At 43.8% G+C, this 19,980-nt stretch overlaps 1 protein-coding gene across 1 annotated transcript in view; it reads right to left on the bottom strand.

Moving 5' to 3' along the window:
- Positions 1-19,980, bottom strand: part of hdac4 (histone deacetylase 4) — a 238,108-nt gene that overhangs the window by 21,102 nt on the left and 197,026 nt on the right. Inside the window, 4 exon segments of the mRNA XM_070437721.1 lie at positions 509-642; positions 7,578-7,696; positions 17,424-17,521; positions 18,959-19,078. Of these exon segments, the coding sequence (XP_070293822.1) occupies positions 509-642; positions 7,578-7,696; positions 17,424-17,521; positions 18,959-19,078 (471 nt within the window).

Here is a 19,980-nt window from a genome sequence, read left to right as displayed (position 1 = left end):
AAGGTCGAAAGCCATGCGTCCTCCGAAACACAACCCAACCAAGCCGCACTGCTTCTTAACACAGCGCGCCTCCAACCCGGAAGCCAGCCGCACCAATGTGTCGGAGGAAACACCGTGCACCGGGCTCCCTTGGTTAGCGCGCACTGCGCCCGGCCCGCCACAGGAGTCGCTGGTGCGCGATGAGACAAGGATATGCCTACCGGCCAAACCCTCCCTAACATGGACGACGCTAGGCCAATTGTGCGTCGCCCCACGGACCTCCCGGTCGCGGCCGGCTGCCACAGAGCCTGGGCGCGAACCCAGAGTCTCTGGTGGCGCAGCTAGCGCTGCGATGCAGTGCCCTAGACCACTGCGCCACCCGGGAGGCCCGGGCCAAGGCCCTTTAAGCACCACACCTCTGGCTGAGCCTCTGATTGGACTAAATGTGTAGAGACTGTCTCCCCAAACAGGTGCAGTGGCAAATTATTGACAACAAGTATAGAAACCCCTCCCTCGTCCTTAGTCTTACCTCGATTCCTAGCAAAGCAGAGACGCAGGCTTCAGAGGCATCGCAGATGGCAGTGAGGTCATGGCCCCCCTCCAGGGCCAGTACCAGGCGTCCCCCGGCCAGCCCCATCAGCTGCCTGGTCAGGTAGCCGAAACCTGGGGACAGGAAATGCCAGTGGTAGGGGTTAGAGTTCGTCTATGGCAACTCTGGCGCTTGGACGCCGATCAAGGAAATGTAGACAGAGAGTAAGGGGAGGAGGGAGAAAAGGGTATTGCATCATATTTTCTCTTTTAGGTTTTAGGTTTTAGAAAGAGAAGGTACCAGAGATTTACTGGGGGATAAATACATAACACGAGCCAGATTTAATCTTAATAAATGTGGCTTAGTGTTTTGGCTCGGGCCACCAGTGTTTGATCTTCTGGGGGTGCATTCCGCCATAGCACCCTCAACCCCCCTACCCCTCCTCGGACCCCAGCCCTAGACTGAGATCTCAGAAATGGTTTTAGGGAAAGCTCTTTGCTGGCACGTCACGGTGCTGCTCTACATGGGCCAAAGACAGACACTTTCAAACAAACTTGATCCTGTAGCMTTGTGAACATGAGGGGAGGGTAAGAGGTTTCCTGCTCTGTGGCATGAACAGGGCATTAGAGTTGGATCTGATCGTATGCGCGTGTGTGTGTGCGCTTGTGTGTCACCAAAGAGTGCCATGGTTATTAATGCTAGGAGATGTGAGGTAAAGTAGGACTGGGTGTAGTGTTACTGGCGGATTACCATCACAACAGTGTTGACAGGCAATGCTGATGTGTCCATCATGGCAAGGATATAACTAGGCGTAACCAAAGTACATATTCAATAGATTCTGGGAGTGGCTCAGGTAAATGTTAATTTGGGATTAATGAACCTGAACAAAGTGAGAGAATGAGGTCTTAAATGAGGCAGGAAGTGCTTGTCATGTAATGGAATATAGATTTACCATTCTATCTGTAGGCCTACTTGATGTGTCTGATGTTGTTTCTCTCAACAATGATATACTGTACCAGTCAAAAGTTTGGACACACCTACTTATTCAAGGGTTTTACTTTATTTTTTACTATTTTCTACATTGTAGAATAATAGTYAAGACATCAKYACTATGAAATAACACAAATGGAATCATGTAGTAACCAGAAAATGTTAAACAAATCAAAATATATTTGATATTTGATATTCTTCAAAGTAGCCACTCTGCCTTGATGACAGCTTCGCACACTCTTGGCATTCTCTCAACCAGCTTCATGAGGTAGTCACCTGGAATGCATTTCAATTAACAGGTGTGCCTTGTTAAAAGTACGTTTGTGGAAATTCTTTCCTTCTTAATGCATTTGAGACAATCAGTTGTGTTGTGACAAGGTAGGGTTGGTATACAGAAGATAGCCCTAATTGGTAAAAGACCAAGTCCATATTATGGCAAGAACAGCTCAAATAAGCAAAGAGAAACGACAGTCCATCATTACTTTAAGTCAATCTGGAAAATTGACTTAAAAAGTGCAGTCGCAAAAACCATCAAGCGCTATGACGAAACTGGCTCTCATGAGGACCGCCACAGGAAAGGAAGACCCAGAGTTGCCTCTGCTGCAGAGGATAAGCCTAAGAAAGTTATCAGTTATCAGCCTAAGAAATTACAGCCCATATAAAACTTTCACAGAGTTCAAGTAACAGACACATCTCAACATAAACTGTTCAGAGGAGACTGTGTGAATCAGGCCTACATGGTCGAATTGCTGCAAAGAAACCACAACTAAAGGACACCAATAATAAGAAGAGACTTGCTTGGGTCAAGAAACATGAGCAATGGACATTAGACCGGTGGACATTAGACCGGACAATGGACAATGGACATTAGACCGGTGGAAAGTACAAATTTTAGATTTTTGGTTCCAATGTTTCTTTGTGAGACACAGAGTAGGTGAACGGATGATCTCTGCATGTGTGGTTCACACCGTGAAGCATGGAGGAGCAGGTGTGAGGGTGCTTTGCTGGTGACACTGTCAGTGATTTATTTAGAATTCAAGGGGCACACTTAKCCAGCATGGCTACCACAGCATTCTGCAGCGATACCCCATCCCATCTGGTTTGCACTTAGTGGGACTATCATTTGTTTTTCAAAAGGACAATGACCCAACACACCTCCAGGCTGTGTAAGGGCCATTTGACCAAGAAGGAGAGTGATGGAGTGCTGCATCAGATGACCTGGCCTTCACAATCACCTGACCTCAACCCAATTGAGATGGTTTGGGATGAGTTGGAACGCAGAGTGAAGGAAAAGTATCCAACAAGTCCTCAGCATATGTGGGAACTCCTTCAAGACCGTTGGAAAAGCATTCCAGGTGAAGCTGGTTGAGAGAATGCAAAAGTGTGTGCAAAGCTGTCATCAAGGCAAAGGGTGGCTACTTTGAAGAATCTAAAATATTAAATATTTTGATTTGTTTAACACTTTTTTGGTTACTACATCATTCAATATGTGTTATTTCATAGTTTTGTTGTCTTCACTATTATTCTACAATGTAGAAAATTGTAAAAAATAAAGAAAAACCCTTGAACGTGTAGGTGTGTCTAAACTTTTGACTGGTATTATACACCGGAACAGTTAGGCCTGTATTGTGAAAATATGGTTGGTCATAGTAGCATAGAAATGAATGAGATTGCACTAAAGGTTCTCAGAGAGCGACAAAGCCAGATGTCACAGTGGGATGTGATGTTTAATGGGTTGATATTCTAGAAGGTGGTATTCTAACATAGGAGGCTGATGTGGGCTAGGTAAGGGGTTTAGCAGTTAGAGGTTAGGTGAATGATATCTTAGTTTTTTCCGTGCATACATCTAGCTTGAAAAGTAATCACTATGTCAGTTTTCCTGTTCCTCTGTGCTCATTGAATGGGTTGGGATCAAATGTAAGTACTAGAATTTGGTGATTGGTCCTTTGTCTAATGTTGAGGCCTATGCTGTAGGCTACCGTGTGCTTTTTTTTACCATGGTTATAGAATGCAATTTTCCATTCCTTTGGTAGCAACTAGCAACACACATCACACTCACATCCTCTCCCACCTTTTTAGAGCATTTTTATTTGAAGCCAGTTTAGAAGAGATCTTTCACCCAAACCACTTGTTTTGTCTAAAGAAACACCTGACTTTCAAATCAGATCTAGTGAACAGTCAGTAGAGAACATAAAGAAAGAACATTCCCTATGGACGAGTGGAGTAGCATCAGTCAGGACGACTGTTGTTTCAGTGAAAAGGTGGTCCTCCTAGAGCACCGGGAGAGAAGGTTCCAGAGAGCATGCAAGCTACTGGTGAGAGACGCCCCACTCAAACTCCAACTCTTTGTGAAAAGCATGATGACAGATGGAGAGAGGGAGAGACAAGCCGGAGAGGAGGAGGAAGACAGGAGAGAAGAGGATGGAGGTGGCAAGACTAAGAAAGAATCAGCAAAGGATGGAGGAGAGAAATCAAGAGTTATACCTTCAGTAGAATGAAAGACAGAGTGTGAAACAAGGGAACGGCAAAAGAGAAAGCTGCAGAAAAGAGCGCGAGAACAGACACAGAAAAACGACTGAATTGGTGAGAAAGTTTGAAGAAGAAGAGCAAGTGGATGGGTTGAGGAGGGGGAGGGAAACGGGGATGAAGAGGAGGAGGAAGAGGAGGAAATACGTGAGGAAGAGGTAATGAAGGACATTGTGACAAAGGAGATAAAGGGTTAAATTGAACTAACAGGAGAGGATTGGGAGACCAACGAGGGTGTTGAAGAATGGAGAGATATTGATGACAGTGAACGTGTTGAGACAAATGAAGAGGAAAGAGAACGAGGTTGATGAAGAAAAGAAAATGGATCTCCAGAAAAATTGCATGGATCATGGTGAAACTAAGGGAGAGAAAATGAACAGAATGGGAAATATAAGTCATTATGCAGATGGCAATGATCTGGATGGTGAGAGAAGTATCCACAAGTGGAGCGGGAAAGAGGGGGGTGAGGAACGGGAAAGAGGGGGGTGAGGAACGGGAAAGAGGGGGGTGAGGAACGGGAAAGAGGGGGGTGAGGAACGGGAAAGAGGGGGGTGAGGAACGGGAAAGAGGGGGGTGAGGAACGGGAAAGAGGGGGGTGAGGAACGGGAAAGAGGGGGGTGAGGAACGGGAAAGAGGGGGGTGAGGAAAAGAAAGGAGACCTCAAGAAATTTTTGGGAAACTGAGAACGATAAAGAATCTACATACAGTGAGGAGAGTGAGCGCGTTAAAGGGGTACTTCACCCTAATACCATACTTTAAAAATATTTGTCATACCATGGAAGTAATCCATGGGCCTGGAGTGAACGCAACCTACACTGAGTACACTGCAGCCACTCCTTGTCCAAACTACTTCTAAGAGAAGGATTTAAAGAGTCTGAAACTAGTGTAAAACCCCAAAAAGACAACAAAGAATGTGGGATGCAAAAGGTCTCCTAAACTATTCAAGATTGTACAGAAAGTGTCAATAAGGAGTATCGAAACCGACCAAAGGAAACGACTGCCGTGAAGAAGAGAGAGATGAAAAGAGACCGTCGASAATAAAGTGGGGCGGTGGCGGGCAGGGCTGTTGTGGTGACCGTATTACCGTCACACCGGCAGTCATGACCACAGTCAAATTCCACGTGACCGCTGAGTCACGGTAATCTCCTCCTATGACCCATTCTAAATCTAAACTAATTTCACATATTAGTAAAGACAGGATTAAATTGAGAACAGTACGATGGGCGACAATATTATAACTTGATGAGAGAACAGCCTGAGGCAAGGAACAGAGTGCACGTTTCTTTGCTGTTGACTTTTTCAAATCACCAATAGTCGCATCATGCAGCCCATATATGTTTTGATTTCTAAGATATTCTAAGGTGTGCATCATTCACAACTAAAGTTGCCAAATACCTCTAAATCTAGCATATAAGACCTGTTTCAAATGATCACTTTTACACTCAGCATAACCATTTCATTTGCGCCCTCGCCCGGGAATGTCCTTAAATATCCTTAATATCCTTAATATCCTTAATAAGTTCAATTATATTCTTCATCCTATAAAATCATACAATATAAAATAATGCACAGGATTTATAAGCATATATTGTCTGCTAAATGATAATGGATTTATTGTGATGGCGTACACTGAGTGTACAAKACATTAGAAAGACCTGCTATTTCCATGACAGACTGACCAGGTGAATCCAGGTGAAATATATGATCCCTTATTGATGTCGCCTGTTAAATCCACTTCAATCAGTGTAGATGAAGGGAATGAGACCGGTTAAAGAAGGATTTTTAAGCCTTGAGACAATGGAGACATGGATTGTATGTGTGCGCCATTCACAGGGTGAATGGGCACAACAAAATATTTAAGTGCCTTTGAACAGGGTATGTTAGTAGGTGCCAGGCGCACCGGTTTGTGTCAAGAACTGCAACACTGCTGGGTTTTTCACACTCAACAGTTTCTTGTGTGTATCAAGAATTGTRCACCACCCAAAGGATATCCAGCCAACTTGACACAACTGTGGGAAGCATTGGAGTCAACATGGGCCATTATCTCAAAAGTTTATCAACATTCAAAGCAGAATAACTTTCCCATTGTTCCTCAAATGTAGTGTATGATATACTATTTTGTAGCTCTGTGTCTCTGCTTTTATCCAATGTAAAAAAAAACACAATTTCACATTTTGCTACATAAGATCGAATCAAGGCGGTCGGTCACATTATTTTGTCCAGACAGCATCAGATACATGGTCTACACATATTGAGACAGAGGGCAGCTCTTTCACTCGCTCTGATACTTTATTGAAGATTTAGGCATCTTTCTGTCATCAAATCAAATATAAATATTCAATATTTTATGTGGACGGGCAACGAGGTACAGTAGGGCGGGCCAGGCCCCCTAAAGCCTGRCCGTAACGCCGGCCCTGAAGAAGAGTACTGAAAATGAAGGGAGAAAAAATATGTAGTGGATGGCAACTAGCTTGCTGAAACCCCTTGTGGGTCCAAATGCAAAAACAGGGAAATGCAGAGYTAAGACACAAAGGGAAACCCACTGAAAACAGAGTACAGGAATGCTGATCTAGGATCAGTTATGTCATTTACGGAAAAATATTATATTGACAGGGAGGACCTGAACCTAGATGAGCACTCCTACTCTGAGATGCTTTGTGAGTATAAGCCCCACTGGTGACCAGTGATGACCACTGCAATTATCTTCTTTCCTTTACTTGAATTATTTCCTWGTTTTTTTCTATCACTATTTTCTATACTATTCATACATTTCTTTGGGCATTTTATAAATAAAAAGCATTTCTTAAAATGAAAGGGTTGTGTGTGATTTGCTTTTGTGAGACAAAGACTAAGTGTGTTTGATGAAAATATAATACTAGTGCACACCGCGGAGTGGTCCACTGAACTCACTAGCATCAGCCACAGCAAGCCTAGACGTAGCACACTGCTACAAACCGCAGAAGTAGCAGGCCCTCTCAGATCAGTCCAGCAAGAGGAATCTGATTTAAACTGATTTAAACTGTCATCTGTCAGAACGGCACATACGCACGCTGGCCAGCCACAATGTTTTATAAGTCTGAGTTTTTTTTTWAAGTGTGGTTGCAAGACACTCCCTCATGGCTGGAACTAGTGTTTCTGCTTAACTCTGTTTACCGTTTACCACTTAGCATGGGCTCAAACACCACATCAATGCAGCCTTTCTTTTAAGGGAGATATGATCTTTAGAACATATCTGACTGCRTTTGGACTGATAGGCAGAAGGAATGCTGGTGAGGAGAGGTAACTGGGCCAATACTAAAAAATACAGTCTCCTTGCTCACTGATCTGTAAGTGATTGTAAAAGTGAGGGTACGTTTCCACTGTATTGCTTTCAGTAATCCAACCTGGTCAGATCAGTAATTACCTCAAGGAAGGAAGAAAAGAAGGACGTATTTTGAATGTATTGAATAAGGCCATGTGTTTATGGTAGGGCAGCATCATGGCTGGATACCTTTCATTCACAAGCAGTGGGTTGGTGGAGAGAAAAAGAGGGGAAAGGAAGGAAGTCACTTACATTTGGCTGTTAGCTTGTACCCTCCCAGGGGTGATGCGTGGCCGTCCACAGCATCGAATCCTGAAGACACCAGAACCACGTCAGGAGCAAACTCGTTGGCGATGGGCATCACCACCGTCCTGTGAAGGGAGAGAGAAAAAAAAGGGAGTGGGAAAGAGAGCGAGAATGAGCCAGTTAAATGCCACCATCCCCTGTAGTGACTCACCTAAACATACGTATTGACAGACACCACCTAGASCAGAAATCATCAACTAGATTCAGCCCCGGGCCAATTCTTTCTTGAGCGGATTGTCAGGAGGCCAGAACATAATTACAAATCATTTGTAGACTGCAACAGACCGTTTCAAACCGTGCTTACATTTGTATACGATCACATACACTGAGTGTACAAAACATTAAGGCGACCTGCTCTTTCCATAACATTGACTGACCTGGTGAATCCAGAGCGTTGTGCAAGTAACTGAAAGGTTGCTGGTTCGAATCTCGGAGCCAACAAGGTGAAAAAAAGTCTGCCGGTGTGCCCTCGAGCAAGGCACTAATTGTTCCTCTAAGTTGATTGGATAAGAGAGTCTGCTACAGGACTTAAATATAGCCAATGAACCACTTACAGTGCAATGTACCTGCTCATTTAGCAGCCACTTTCATCCAAACAGTCAGTGAACAACACATAACAGTACACAACCTCCTATACAGGAATCAAAGACACATWTCTGGTTTTGAGAACCACAAGCTCCAAAAAAACGGAGCCATAGAAACCCCCGAACTACACAGTGAGAGAAAGGAAGAACTCAGGTCACATGTCAGGGGAGCCGTAAAAGTGAATGGGAGGAATTGAATACACAATGATACTGTAGTTCTGAGGGGACGATTCGTCGTTGGTCTGTGRTGATGGCTGTGTGGGTGTGCGGAGTGAGACCTTAGAATCCACCCTCTCTCCCGCAGCTGGTGGAAGGAAAATAGATAGATAGTGAATGTAGTGTTTTGGTTCAGCAACCTGTGGTTGCAGTGACTCAGTTTGTCGAGGCTATAGCGCGAGGATTTCCTTGCACTCCCAAGTCTAAGTCGTACTCAGCAAGCTTTTCACTGAACCACATACGTGCATTGTGCATGTAACTGCGCTCCTAATGCGTTATACACGGGTGACGCATAGAAAGGGATCAATCCTTTCCTCCTTATCACGACTGTTTTGAAATATGCTCTCCCCAGGTGTAGAAATACAATTCGGTTAAGTTGAATTTCTCTTTGGTGCCGTGGTTGTGTAGCTGTCACCGGATTTKTCTGGGATAGAAACAGCGTCGCATAGTTGTTCCTTTTACTGACAGGCTGTCAATATTGTGTCGGTGAAGTTGCAAAAAGGAATCTGCCTGCGATGTGTCAGCGTTGTGAAGTTGTCTGCGACAGTGACGGAATTGTGTAGATGTTTGTAATCACACTGTTTATTTGCTGTGGGACTCCTCTGATTGACAGTATGAATAGCTCCTCCAGTGTAGCTGTACACTGCCTGCTTTTTGGGGCCGGCAGTATTTGGGTATGCAGTGTTTTGGTGCGAGAGAGAGGTGGCTCAGGGCCGTGTTGTAGTAACCCTCTACTTTGCTGACCTCAGGAACATGGCGCTTGTCTCCTGCCTGCGGGCATGGCGGGCGAGCGGGCAGCACGCCCAAAGCTCATGAGCCAGCTTTCTTTCCATCCCGTTATCGCCGCCACAATTATAGGCCTCCACTGAGCAAACCACGCCCCCCCCCCCCCCCCACACACACACAGCTGTCTGCAGTGGCGGCCTCCCCCCAAGAGAGAGAGGAGGTATTTTTAGGAGGCTCGGTACCTCAGGCTGCTGAGATACACAGAGGAGAGTGTGCGTCACTGACTGTGTCAGCATACCTCTGGCACTTGGGTGAAGAGAATGAGTAAGAGCACCCGAGTGGCGCAGCGGTCTAAGGCACTGCATCTCAGTGCTAGAGGCATCACTACAGACCCTGGTTCGATTCCAGGCTGTATCACAACCGGCCGTGATTGGGAGTCCCATAGTGCGGTGCACAATTGGCCCAGTGTCATCTGGGTTAGGGTTTGGCCGGGGTAGGCTGTCATTGTAAATAAGAATTTGTTCTTAACTGACTTGCCTAGTTAAATAAAGGTAAAATAACTAAAAAGTGACAGAGTGAGGAGGTGAAGGAGATAATGAATGAGACCAAATGAGAGGATGAGTAGAGAATGGAAGCATACCTTGGTGGTAGAAATACATCCAAAGACATGCAACGAGAAAGTAGTACTGTTGTGGAACTATTTGTTCAGCTGCTTTAAAACACACACCACACACACGCACGTCAAGCCTCGATCAAAAACTGCACGCATCATCAAACCCCCCCCACAACCCCTCTCTAAAACAGACGACAACCTTGGGAAAGCCACAGCGATCCATTAGAGAGCCAGTGTGAGTGGAAACAAGTTTTCTTTTTTTATAGGCCCGCTATGGAGTGAATCAGTGGATATCTATGTGGTAGATGAAAAAGGCTTGGTTAATAAGGCTAGCGGATAACGAGTTTTAACAAGATTTACGACGCCGTCTTAGCTACGGGACATCCTGGGTTRGTGGGGTGGGATCCAAAAACCTTCCTGCCTCCATCAGCTCGTTCCTGCCTGTAAAGTGTCGTCGCTGAGGTGTGCTTTCGATGTCGAGGGAAAAGGTATACTGTTCTGCTCTGCCATGGCACGCAGTCGCACCGAATGGGTTTGTTCAGATTAAAGGCGCAATATGTAGCGTTGTGTGCCTTTTAACCAAATTCACATAAAAATGTGAGTTACTGTATACATCTGTCATTCTCATTGAAAGCAAGTCTGATAAGCGGTAGATCCGTTCTATGTGTACTATTTCTACATTTTGTAGAAATAGGTTTAGACGGTACAACGATTCTCCATTGCTTGTTTTGTCACAAACTGAAATTAGGTCAACGTTTCAGAATTTTGGCAACCATGTAATGGCAGAGCGATTTCGACACATTGTGCCTTTAAATAAAAAGAAAGTTGACTAAAAAGTTAGTACAACATGTTTCTGTATGACCTGTTGCACATTTAGTTTGTTCCTCAATGCATGGACCTTGGTTGCATTGTGTGTCTGTGTATTGCTGTGAGAGTGTGTGTGTGTGTATCCCGCCACTGTGTGGGAGCATGCTTGGGAGGACCTGCTAAGCCTCAGGGTTGAACACCTCTCTCCTGAGACAGTCAGGCCTAACATAAATCCCCCTGACCCACTGTAATATCCTCATCACACGCCAACACACATACTCAGACTCTCTCTCTCTCACACAAACACACGTATACGTACCACATACACACACACACCCACACATTGACTCGCTACCGGTACCCCCTGTATATAGCCTCGTTATTGTTATGTAAATTCATTGTGTTACTTTTTGATTTAATAGATTTTTTMATTTATTTTTTACTTTAGTTTATTTAGTAAATATTTTATTAACTATTATTTCTTGAACTGCATTGTTGGTTAAGGGCTTGTAAGTAAGCCTTTCACGGTAAGGTCTACACCTGTAGTATTCGCCGCATGTGACAAATACAATTTGATTTAATTTGTATCTCATCCTCTTTTGCATTTCTGCGACGATAGCCACCTCTGTGACTACTCAATGCGCCCGACCTATAAAGCTCCCCGAACCCACCGAAACCCCCCGAAGATCAGTTCCGCAGGTGGTCGCCCAACACGTCAACTTTCCCATAGAGGAGTCTGCTATTCCTTCTCCTCTGATCTTTACTGGGCCATTCCTGTAGCTATTGGATTTTTCACCGATATGAGAAGACGAGATGAGCCACCTCTCTCTTTCTCTTTCATCTGCACTGTTTTCTTTACCTTTTTCCCAGTGAGGTTGTGCGCTTAGAGTTTGGGAGAGAATAGACTAGACGGAGGTGGGAGATTTAGTCAGAGTGCTGCCGTAGATGAGCACTCTTTGGGGGATTGAGACGTCTTTCTGTAGGGGACTTTGTTCACAAATAGTTCACCCAAGTTCTCAAAATGGCGTCCATTCTCTCATTGCGCTGAGTGATAAGATATGCAGACGCACTAACACTCAAACACGAGCGCGCGCACACACACCTCTTTCAGAATGGAGGCAGCTTTTCCCTCAGTGCCATTGACAAGAAACAGGGAAACCTCCCTCTCTAGGAACTCTCTCCATCTTCCACTCCTCCTTTTCATCCCTTGTGTGTGTGTGTGTGTGTGTGTGTGTGTGTGTGTGTGTGTGTGTGTGTGTGTTGTGTGTTTTCATGTGGACTCCTAAACAGCAAATGAGGAGGAAGATGATATAGCTTGACTGGACACACATGACTTCAGTTTACGATTGCTAATTAGCAATAGCTCATGTACAGATTCCCCCTGCGATGGACTGAGACCGATTGCTGGAGCTTAGAAGTAGAACCGTCGACTGCCAGGCACCCGAAAAGAGATCCATCCTCACCGTCCAGCCTAATCCACCCAGGAGGGGCACGCCAAGACCGGCTAGGGTAGTAAAATAGACCCCCCCCCCGGATACAATACCTCCCAAACCTACTAACCAACAAAGGGTTAACGCTAGCCATGCCTACAGGTTAGGCTCAAAGACTTTCCCGACCGTTCACAAAAAAGCATGGGAGAGCAGGCAAAGAGACAGGGTAGAAAACACATACACAAACACACACACACACACACACACACACACACACACACACACACACACACACACACACACACACACACACACACACACACACACACACACACACACACACACACACACACACACACACACACACACACACACACACACACACACACACACACACACACACACACACACACACACACACACACTTCAAAGCCTTGTCATCTGGCGTTGCGGAGAGCTGGTTTGAATTAAGCTCAATTCTCCTCTCTGTTTCCAAGTTCATGGTGAGAGAGGGAGCGAGAGGGAGAGAGAGAGAGAGACGGTGCTTCTGGTTTTCATTAGGGACCATTTTCTTATCTTTTTTTCTCTCTCTTTCTGGAGTCTGGCTCGAACCCCTGCAAATGCAACGTGGCACTGGCTGTGAAGAAATTAGAAGATGACGCCCGCAAGGCAGGCATCCTCTTACACAGAGAGAGAGAGAACGAAGGGAGCAAATATGCTGCTTACAAAACAAGAGACAAAATAAGGAGAGAGATGGGGAGGATGTGTGCGTGTGTGTGTATGGTTTGTGTGTGTGTGTGTGTGAGCGAGAGTAAGTGTGTATTTGTGTCTGTGTGTGTCTGTGCTTGAGAGAGAGAGAGAAAGACATAGAAAGAGACAGAGGGAGAGCGGATATATGGACTGTTGGGCTATGCTGGRCTTATTCCTCTGGGTTCTGTTAATCAGAGAGGCCGAGGAGAGACTCTCACTTCCGCACTGTGGGATTGATAAGCGCCAGGGGCCAGCTGAGTGACATAAGGGGAAGACCCACGTACGCCTTCTCTTAGTTCAATTCAAGAATATTTATTGACATGGAAAATGTAAGAATTGACATTGCCAAAGAAYACATATCAAATCAATTTCCCTCTCTCCCCATCTACTTAGATCTCATAGGTTTGGATAGGTGTAAGCAATATGGTGGAATTTCCACCGAGCCTTTCAGAGGTTGAGGTGAAGCTAGGATGTAAAGTTAAAGGTTGTATCAATCACTTACAGTATCTCATAAAGATCATGAACTTTGCTCGCTGTCAGCCTGTCAGGTCATTGCTAGAGGACTATATAACCAAATTAACATTTAGAATATCTGGCGTGACTGAAAATCAACGTTTTTACATTACGTTTTTTGCTGTTGTGGGTAAGGGGAATTAACAAAGAGGCAACTCGAATTAACTCTGATGGCTTTTATTAGAATACATTACAAGCAGTGAMWAAAAAAAAAWRKWMSRMMSYAMMGMATCAGATCCTGGCAAATAGGTTCCGGAATGAAACTGTCCAAAACTGAGAGGTGTCGGATTCTGTTCCAGCAGGATCAAATTAAGCACTGGTTATACTGCTATAGAGAAAATTGCCAAWGGATGCCAAGATACATGAGGCATGACAACAACGTGACCAGCGACAACATACGGTTTTCTGGCCTGAACTACTACAGTGTCACAGAGTGTCAACAAACAAGATGTCTAACCATTTCCAAACAGTTGCTTTTGCCGTCCGATCAATTGCAGCATCAACATAATGGGGCAGGATGGTTACTAACAACGCATTGTCAGAATCTAAAGAAGTATCCAAATGTAGCTTCCAAAAGATCCACTTTACACTGAGCCAACACGGGTAGGATGGAAGACATTTTGGCACCAGTACGCTGTAGTTGCCCAATTCCTTTACCAGAATGACTGGTGTTGGGTGGCACTGGCTTCTATACATTGAATGGGGGAGCTACTCTTCTTGCTTGGTTGAGAAAAAACAACAACAAAGGATAGATTTGAGTAACGCAGAACATTTTGCTTTGCTTTAAATGGCTCTACAACAACAAAAGGGACACTACCTGAAGACGGGCTACACGTGACTCAGACGGTAGGGGCACAGCGCTTGAGGGTTTTTCCACATGTGTTGCATATACTGTATAATAATATGTCGTAGGTACATATGCGCCCTAATATGTATCATGTTCCCCATCTCAAATGCTCCGTAAATCCATATGACATATATGATATTGCGGCTTGTATAGCACATGCTCCATCTGCCTTGGATGTGAGAGGGTCAGTTTGGGGTTAGGTGAGGAGCAGGGTTATAGTTGAAGTCGGAAGTTTACGTATASTTAGGTTGGAGTCATTAAAACTCATTTTTCAACCACTCCACAAATTTATTGTTAACAGACTATAGTTTTGGCAAGTCGGTTAGGACYTCTACTTTGTGCATGACACAAGTCATTTTTCCAACAATTGCTTACAGACAGATTATTTCACTTATAATTCACTGTATCACAATTCCAGTGGGTCAGAAGTTTACATACACTAAGTTGACTGTACCTTTAAACAGCTTGGAAAATGATGTAAAAGCTTTAGAAGCTTCTGATCATCATTTGACATCATTTGAGTCAATTGGAGGTGTACCTGTGGATGTATTTCAAGGCCTACCTTCAAACTCAGTGCCTCTTTGCTTGACATCATGGGTAAAATCTAAATAAATCAGCCAAGACTTCAGAAAAAAATTGTAGACCTCCACAAGTCTAGTTCATCCTTGGGAGCACGTTCATCTGTACAAACAATAGTACGCAAGTATAAACACCATGGGACCAAGCAGCCATCATACCGCTCAGGAAGGAGAAGCGTTCTGTCTCCTAGAGATGAATGTACTTTGGTGCGAAAAAGTGCAAATCAATCCCAAAACAACAGCAAAGGACCTTGTGAAGATGCTGGAGGAAACAGGTACAAAAGTATCTATATCCACAGTTAAATGAGTCCTATATCGACATAACTTATAAGGCCGCTCAGCAAGGAAGAAGCCACTGCTCCAAAACTGCCATAAAAAAGCCGGACTACGGTTTGCAACTACACATGGAGACAAAGATCGTAGTTTTGGAGAAATGTCCTCTGGTCTGACGAAACAAAAATAGAACTGTTTGGCCATAATGACCATCGTTATGTTTGGAGGAAAAAGGGGGAGGCTTGCAAGCCGAAGAACACCATCCCAACCGTGAAGCACGGGGGTGGCAGCATCATGTTGTGGAGGTGGTTTGCTGCAGGAGGGACTGGTGCACTTCACAAAATAGATGGCATCATGAGGATGGAAAACTATGTGGATATATTGAAGCAACATCTCAAGACATCAGTCAGGAAGTTAAAGCTTGGTCGCAAATGGGTCTTCCAAATGGACAATGACCCCAAGCATACATCCAAAGTTGTGGCAAAATGGCTTAAGGACAACAAAGTCAAGGTATTGGAGTGGCCATCACAAAGCCCTGACCTCAATCCCATAGAACATTTGTGGGAAGAACTGAAAAAGTGTGTGCGAGCAAGGAGGCCTACAAATCTGACTCCGTTACACCAGCTCTGTCAGGAGGAATGGGCCAAAATTCACCCAACTTATTGTGGGAAGCTTGTGGAAGGCTACACGAAACGTTTGACCCAAGTTCAACAATTTATAGGCAATGCTACCAAATACTAATTGAGTGTATGTAAACTTCTGACCCGCTAGGAATGTGATGAAAGACATAAAAGCTGAAATAAATCATTCTCTCTACTATTATTCTGACATTTCACATGCTTAAAATAAAGTGGTGATCCTAACTGACCTAAAACAGGGAATTTTTACTAGGATTAAATGTCATGAATTGTGAAAAACTGAGTTTAAATGTATTTGGCTAAGGTTTTTGTAAACTTCCGACTTCAACTGTATGTGGAGATTGAGATCTGGGGTACATTAGGGGGGCACGGTATCCTGGTTAGCATAGCATAGTGTGCAGCCAGCCATTGAGAGAGAGAGAGAGAGAGAGCGGCTTGATGTGTGTCTACTGGTACCGGCAGCTCAGACAGCTCATCTTCAAAGTGGGGCGTCGCGAATTGCCCTCTGTCCTGCATCCCACCATATGTCTGTGTGTGTGAGTGTGTTTATGAGTGTATGCATGCATTCATTCATTGGTGGGTGGGTGAGTGTATGTATGCACACATTGGTGCCTGTGAGTATGCGTGCATGAGTTCCGAGTGGTGTTTGTGTTTTCTTGTGTGTTTGTGTTGTGTGTCTATATGCGCTTGCTCGAATTATGTGTGTGTGTACAGTGCGAGTGTGTAGGTGGGTTATAAATAGCCCCAGACAGCGGACCTAATGGAGTTCAGCCCTGGCATCAGCCTGCTTGGCAGATAAAAGAGGCCGCCACAAAGCTTTGCCTCGGCCGTGCACTACAACACATCATACTTCATGTTTCATGGCCTCTCAGCCATATAGAACCCACTTACTGTTATTTTTGGATGGGAGCTTTTCACACAGTCATGGTGAACCATGCATTTTTCCCCCAGATGAAATTCTCTCAGTACTTCTGCTCTGGATGAGATGTAACGTTGATGTAGTGTATCATATGAATAGATATTACTGTAAAATAGACAATGTGTGGACAATATGTACACTTTTGGGACTATTTATTTGGTTCCATTGTACAGGGCAAATTAATCAAGTGCACCTGAAACGTATGGAATTATTTGACATATGTATTTGACTGAGGTTTGACCCCAAATAATGTTAACGTGGTTGTATTTGTGAACATGACTTGTATTTTTGGCAGGGATATTTTACATTTGCCCAATCCGTTTTCGTAGTCCTTTTTATGTTTACACTTCTACATTAAAGCGGGATGCTATCATGATTACGGATAATTCTGAATGAATCGTGAATAATGATGAGTGAGAAAGTCACAGAGGGTCAACGATCATACCCCCAAGACATGCTAACAACCTCTCACCATTACCAATAACAGGGGAGYCTAGCATGTCTTGGGGGTATGCTCTTTGACCCTCMGTGACTTTCTCACTCATCATTATCTCATACTCTCAATATAGCTCAGTATTTGAATTATTTATGTTATACWCTCATTATTGCTCATCTTTATCAAGGGTGTCAATTATTTTGAACCRCACTGTATATGGTTCCAGAGGTGGGAACTGTCAGGACAGCCGGACCACTGGGARATTCAGCCTGTTGAAATACAACCCTCTCCTCAGTCGAGTGCTCCCTAAGCACTCCACACTCCAACAGCCAACCCCCATCGCTGCAAATTCCCCACTAAACAGGCCCCTCATTTTCTCTCATTTGATTTCATGCGCTGGTGTTCCCAGCTTAAGAAAACATCACCATACTCTGTGGTAGCTAGTCCGTGTTTGTGTGTTACCTGAAGGCAGCCAGGTACTCTGCGTCTCCCATGGGTGGTTCCAGTCCCCCGGTGAAAGCCATGTTCACATTGAAGCCCATGCCTGCCCCAGTGCCCACCTACAACACACACAACGCAACATAGGTTAGTCACGCACACAACAGGCACACACACGCAAAATTACACACACATACACCATAACCTATGAACATTGATTGACCATTCCTCTGTAGATGGACCATATCGAAGCCCTTTCTGGTAATATATGTAGTATCTCTAGGAAAAGACTGCTGCGATTCCTGCTATTTACCTGTCAAAGATCAGATTACAGCTGCCAGGCAAGAGCACACACTAATATATGCACGCACACACACAAGGGCACGCAACACACACTTTTACATTAAGTCTGGGCATTCTACAAACAACATCAATAATCTGAACTAAGTGGCGGTTGGCCTCATCATTAAGAAACATGTATCAGGAAATGCTACAATTGGACTACTGTCAATATTGTAGCAATTACTAGGGYAGAGCCAACAACAGTTGAGTTTCTTTATGTTGCCAATTTGACTGTGAATAACAGGAACATTTCCAAAAATCTATTTTCTGGTCATTATTAGTTATTGAGCCAGGGATGGCAGAAAGTATAGTGTCCAGTGTTTGACTGAATGGTGAAACACGGCCACCATTTAATTTGATGATCCGTTTTCAACTTAGTGAGTGGTCACCAATCGGCAAAATTGCTGTAACTTTCAAAAAATTCCAAGGTACCCCCTCCTGATTCCGGGAAGATCCTGGAATCAGGWGGGAATAAGCCAGAAATCCTCCAACCAGAAATTTCGGGAAAACCCGGGGATTTGGGGAAAGTGACAAGAATTTTGGAACCCTACGTCGTTTTTCATTAGCAAGAGGAAAGCATTGGTGTTGAAAAAAATATATACATTTTCGGGATGGTAAAATGTTTTCAGTGTAAAACGATTAAAACCAGATGTAAAGTATGTAGAAAATATAATAGAGCAATATATATATATATATTTTTTAAATAATACAAATCACCGAAATAAAAACGAGACAGTCAGGAGAATCTTTATTTTTTTTATGTCATGGCAAGGGGCCCCCGATTAATTTTGTTATAATGTTTGAGTCACTCAGATAGCATAAAAACACGGCATAAGCCTTGGAAAAATGAGTAAAATTGCAGAAAACTAATTTTCTCTCTGCCCCATGGCAAAATGTGTAGAATTACAGGGAATTAGCTTTAAAACTGCAACTGTTCTCTCAGCCACATGACAAAATGTGTAGAATTGCAGGGAATTAGCTTTTAAACTGACATTTTTCTCTCAGTCCCATGACAAAATGTGTAGAATTGCAGGAAACTAGCTTTTGAACTGTAAAATGTTGTCTCAATGCCATTGCAAAATGTGTGGAATAGCAGGAAATGTAGCTTTGAAACTGCAATTTGTCTCTCAGCCCCCCCCCCCCCAAACACTAACTTTGCCAATGCTGCTGAAAAAAATTATAGGGGAAACACCGCACACACACACTCCGCCACTCACCTCATCAGGCGCTCCACTGCCGGGGAAGAAGTTGCCATCGTCGTAGCGATGGAGTGACAGATAGAGAATGTTGGGGTCGCTGTAGAATGCTTGTTGCGTGCCATTTCCATGGTGAACATCCTGACAGACAGGGAGAGTGGCGGGCTATGGTTACTTCCTGACTCTAACAACCGATTTAGGATCAGGTCTCCACATCCAAATCCTATCCATAAGCATTGTGCGCTAAACAACAAAATCAACCTTGAATCAGTCGTCAGATGGGCATAGAAGACTAATAGCAAGTGGAAACCAGAAAAGAATGCTCTCCATTGTCGTGCTTAGCCACTATCTAACATCCTACAACCTTTGTGACTAGTTCAGAGGGTTGTTTTAAGAGTACAATTGGATTAAGTCTGTTTTACAAATCCTATTGCTGCGTGACAATATCTATTACTTTCCATTTCATTTCAGTAGACCTTCCTACATAGTCAAACATAAAAAAGTGACTTAAGCTTCTATATCGAGGCATTATCTCACACATGACAACTTTTAAAGAAGGTTATTTTTAAACTAAGTGCCTATTTCTTGACGGGACTGCTTTAGAAGTTTCTATAGAGACATTTTCTAATTCGAAAGGCCTTTAAAATGTAAAAATACGCTCCTCTTTCAGTTTCTGACCAACAGTTGAAGTTGGAAGTTTACATACACCTCAGCCAAATACATGTGAATTCAGTTTTTCACAATTCCTGACATTTAATCCTAGTAAAAATTCCCTGTCTTAGGTCAGTTAGGATCACCACTTTATTTTAAGAATGTGAAATGTCAGAATAATAGTAGAGAGAATGATTTATTTCAGCTTTTATTTCTTTCATCACATTCCATGTGGGTCAGAAGTTTACATACACTCAATTAGTGTTTGGTAGCATTGCCTTTAAATTGCTGAACTTGGGTCAAACGTTTCGTGTAGCCTTCCACAAGCTTCCCACAATAAGTTGGGTGAATTTTGGCCATTCCTCCTGACAGAGCTAGTGTAACTGAGTCAG

This window comes from Salvelinus sp. IW2-2015, linkage group LG36 (assembly GCF_002910315.2).
Source record: "Salvelinus sp. IW2-2015 linkage group LG36, ASM291031v2, whole genome shotgun sequence".
Classification (NCBI taxonomy): Eukaryota; Metazoa; Chordata; class Actinopteri; order Salmoniformes; family Salmonidae; genus Salvelinus; species Salvelinus sp. IW2-2015.
The sequence above is the reverse complement of the archived record's forward strand: the minus strand, read 5'-3'. Positions and strand labels throughout refer to the sequence as shown.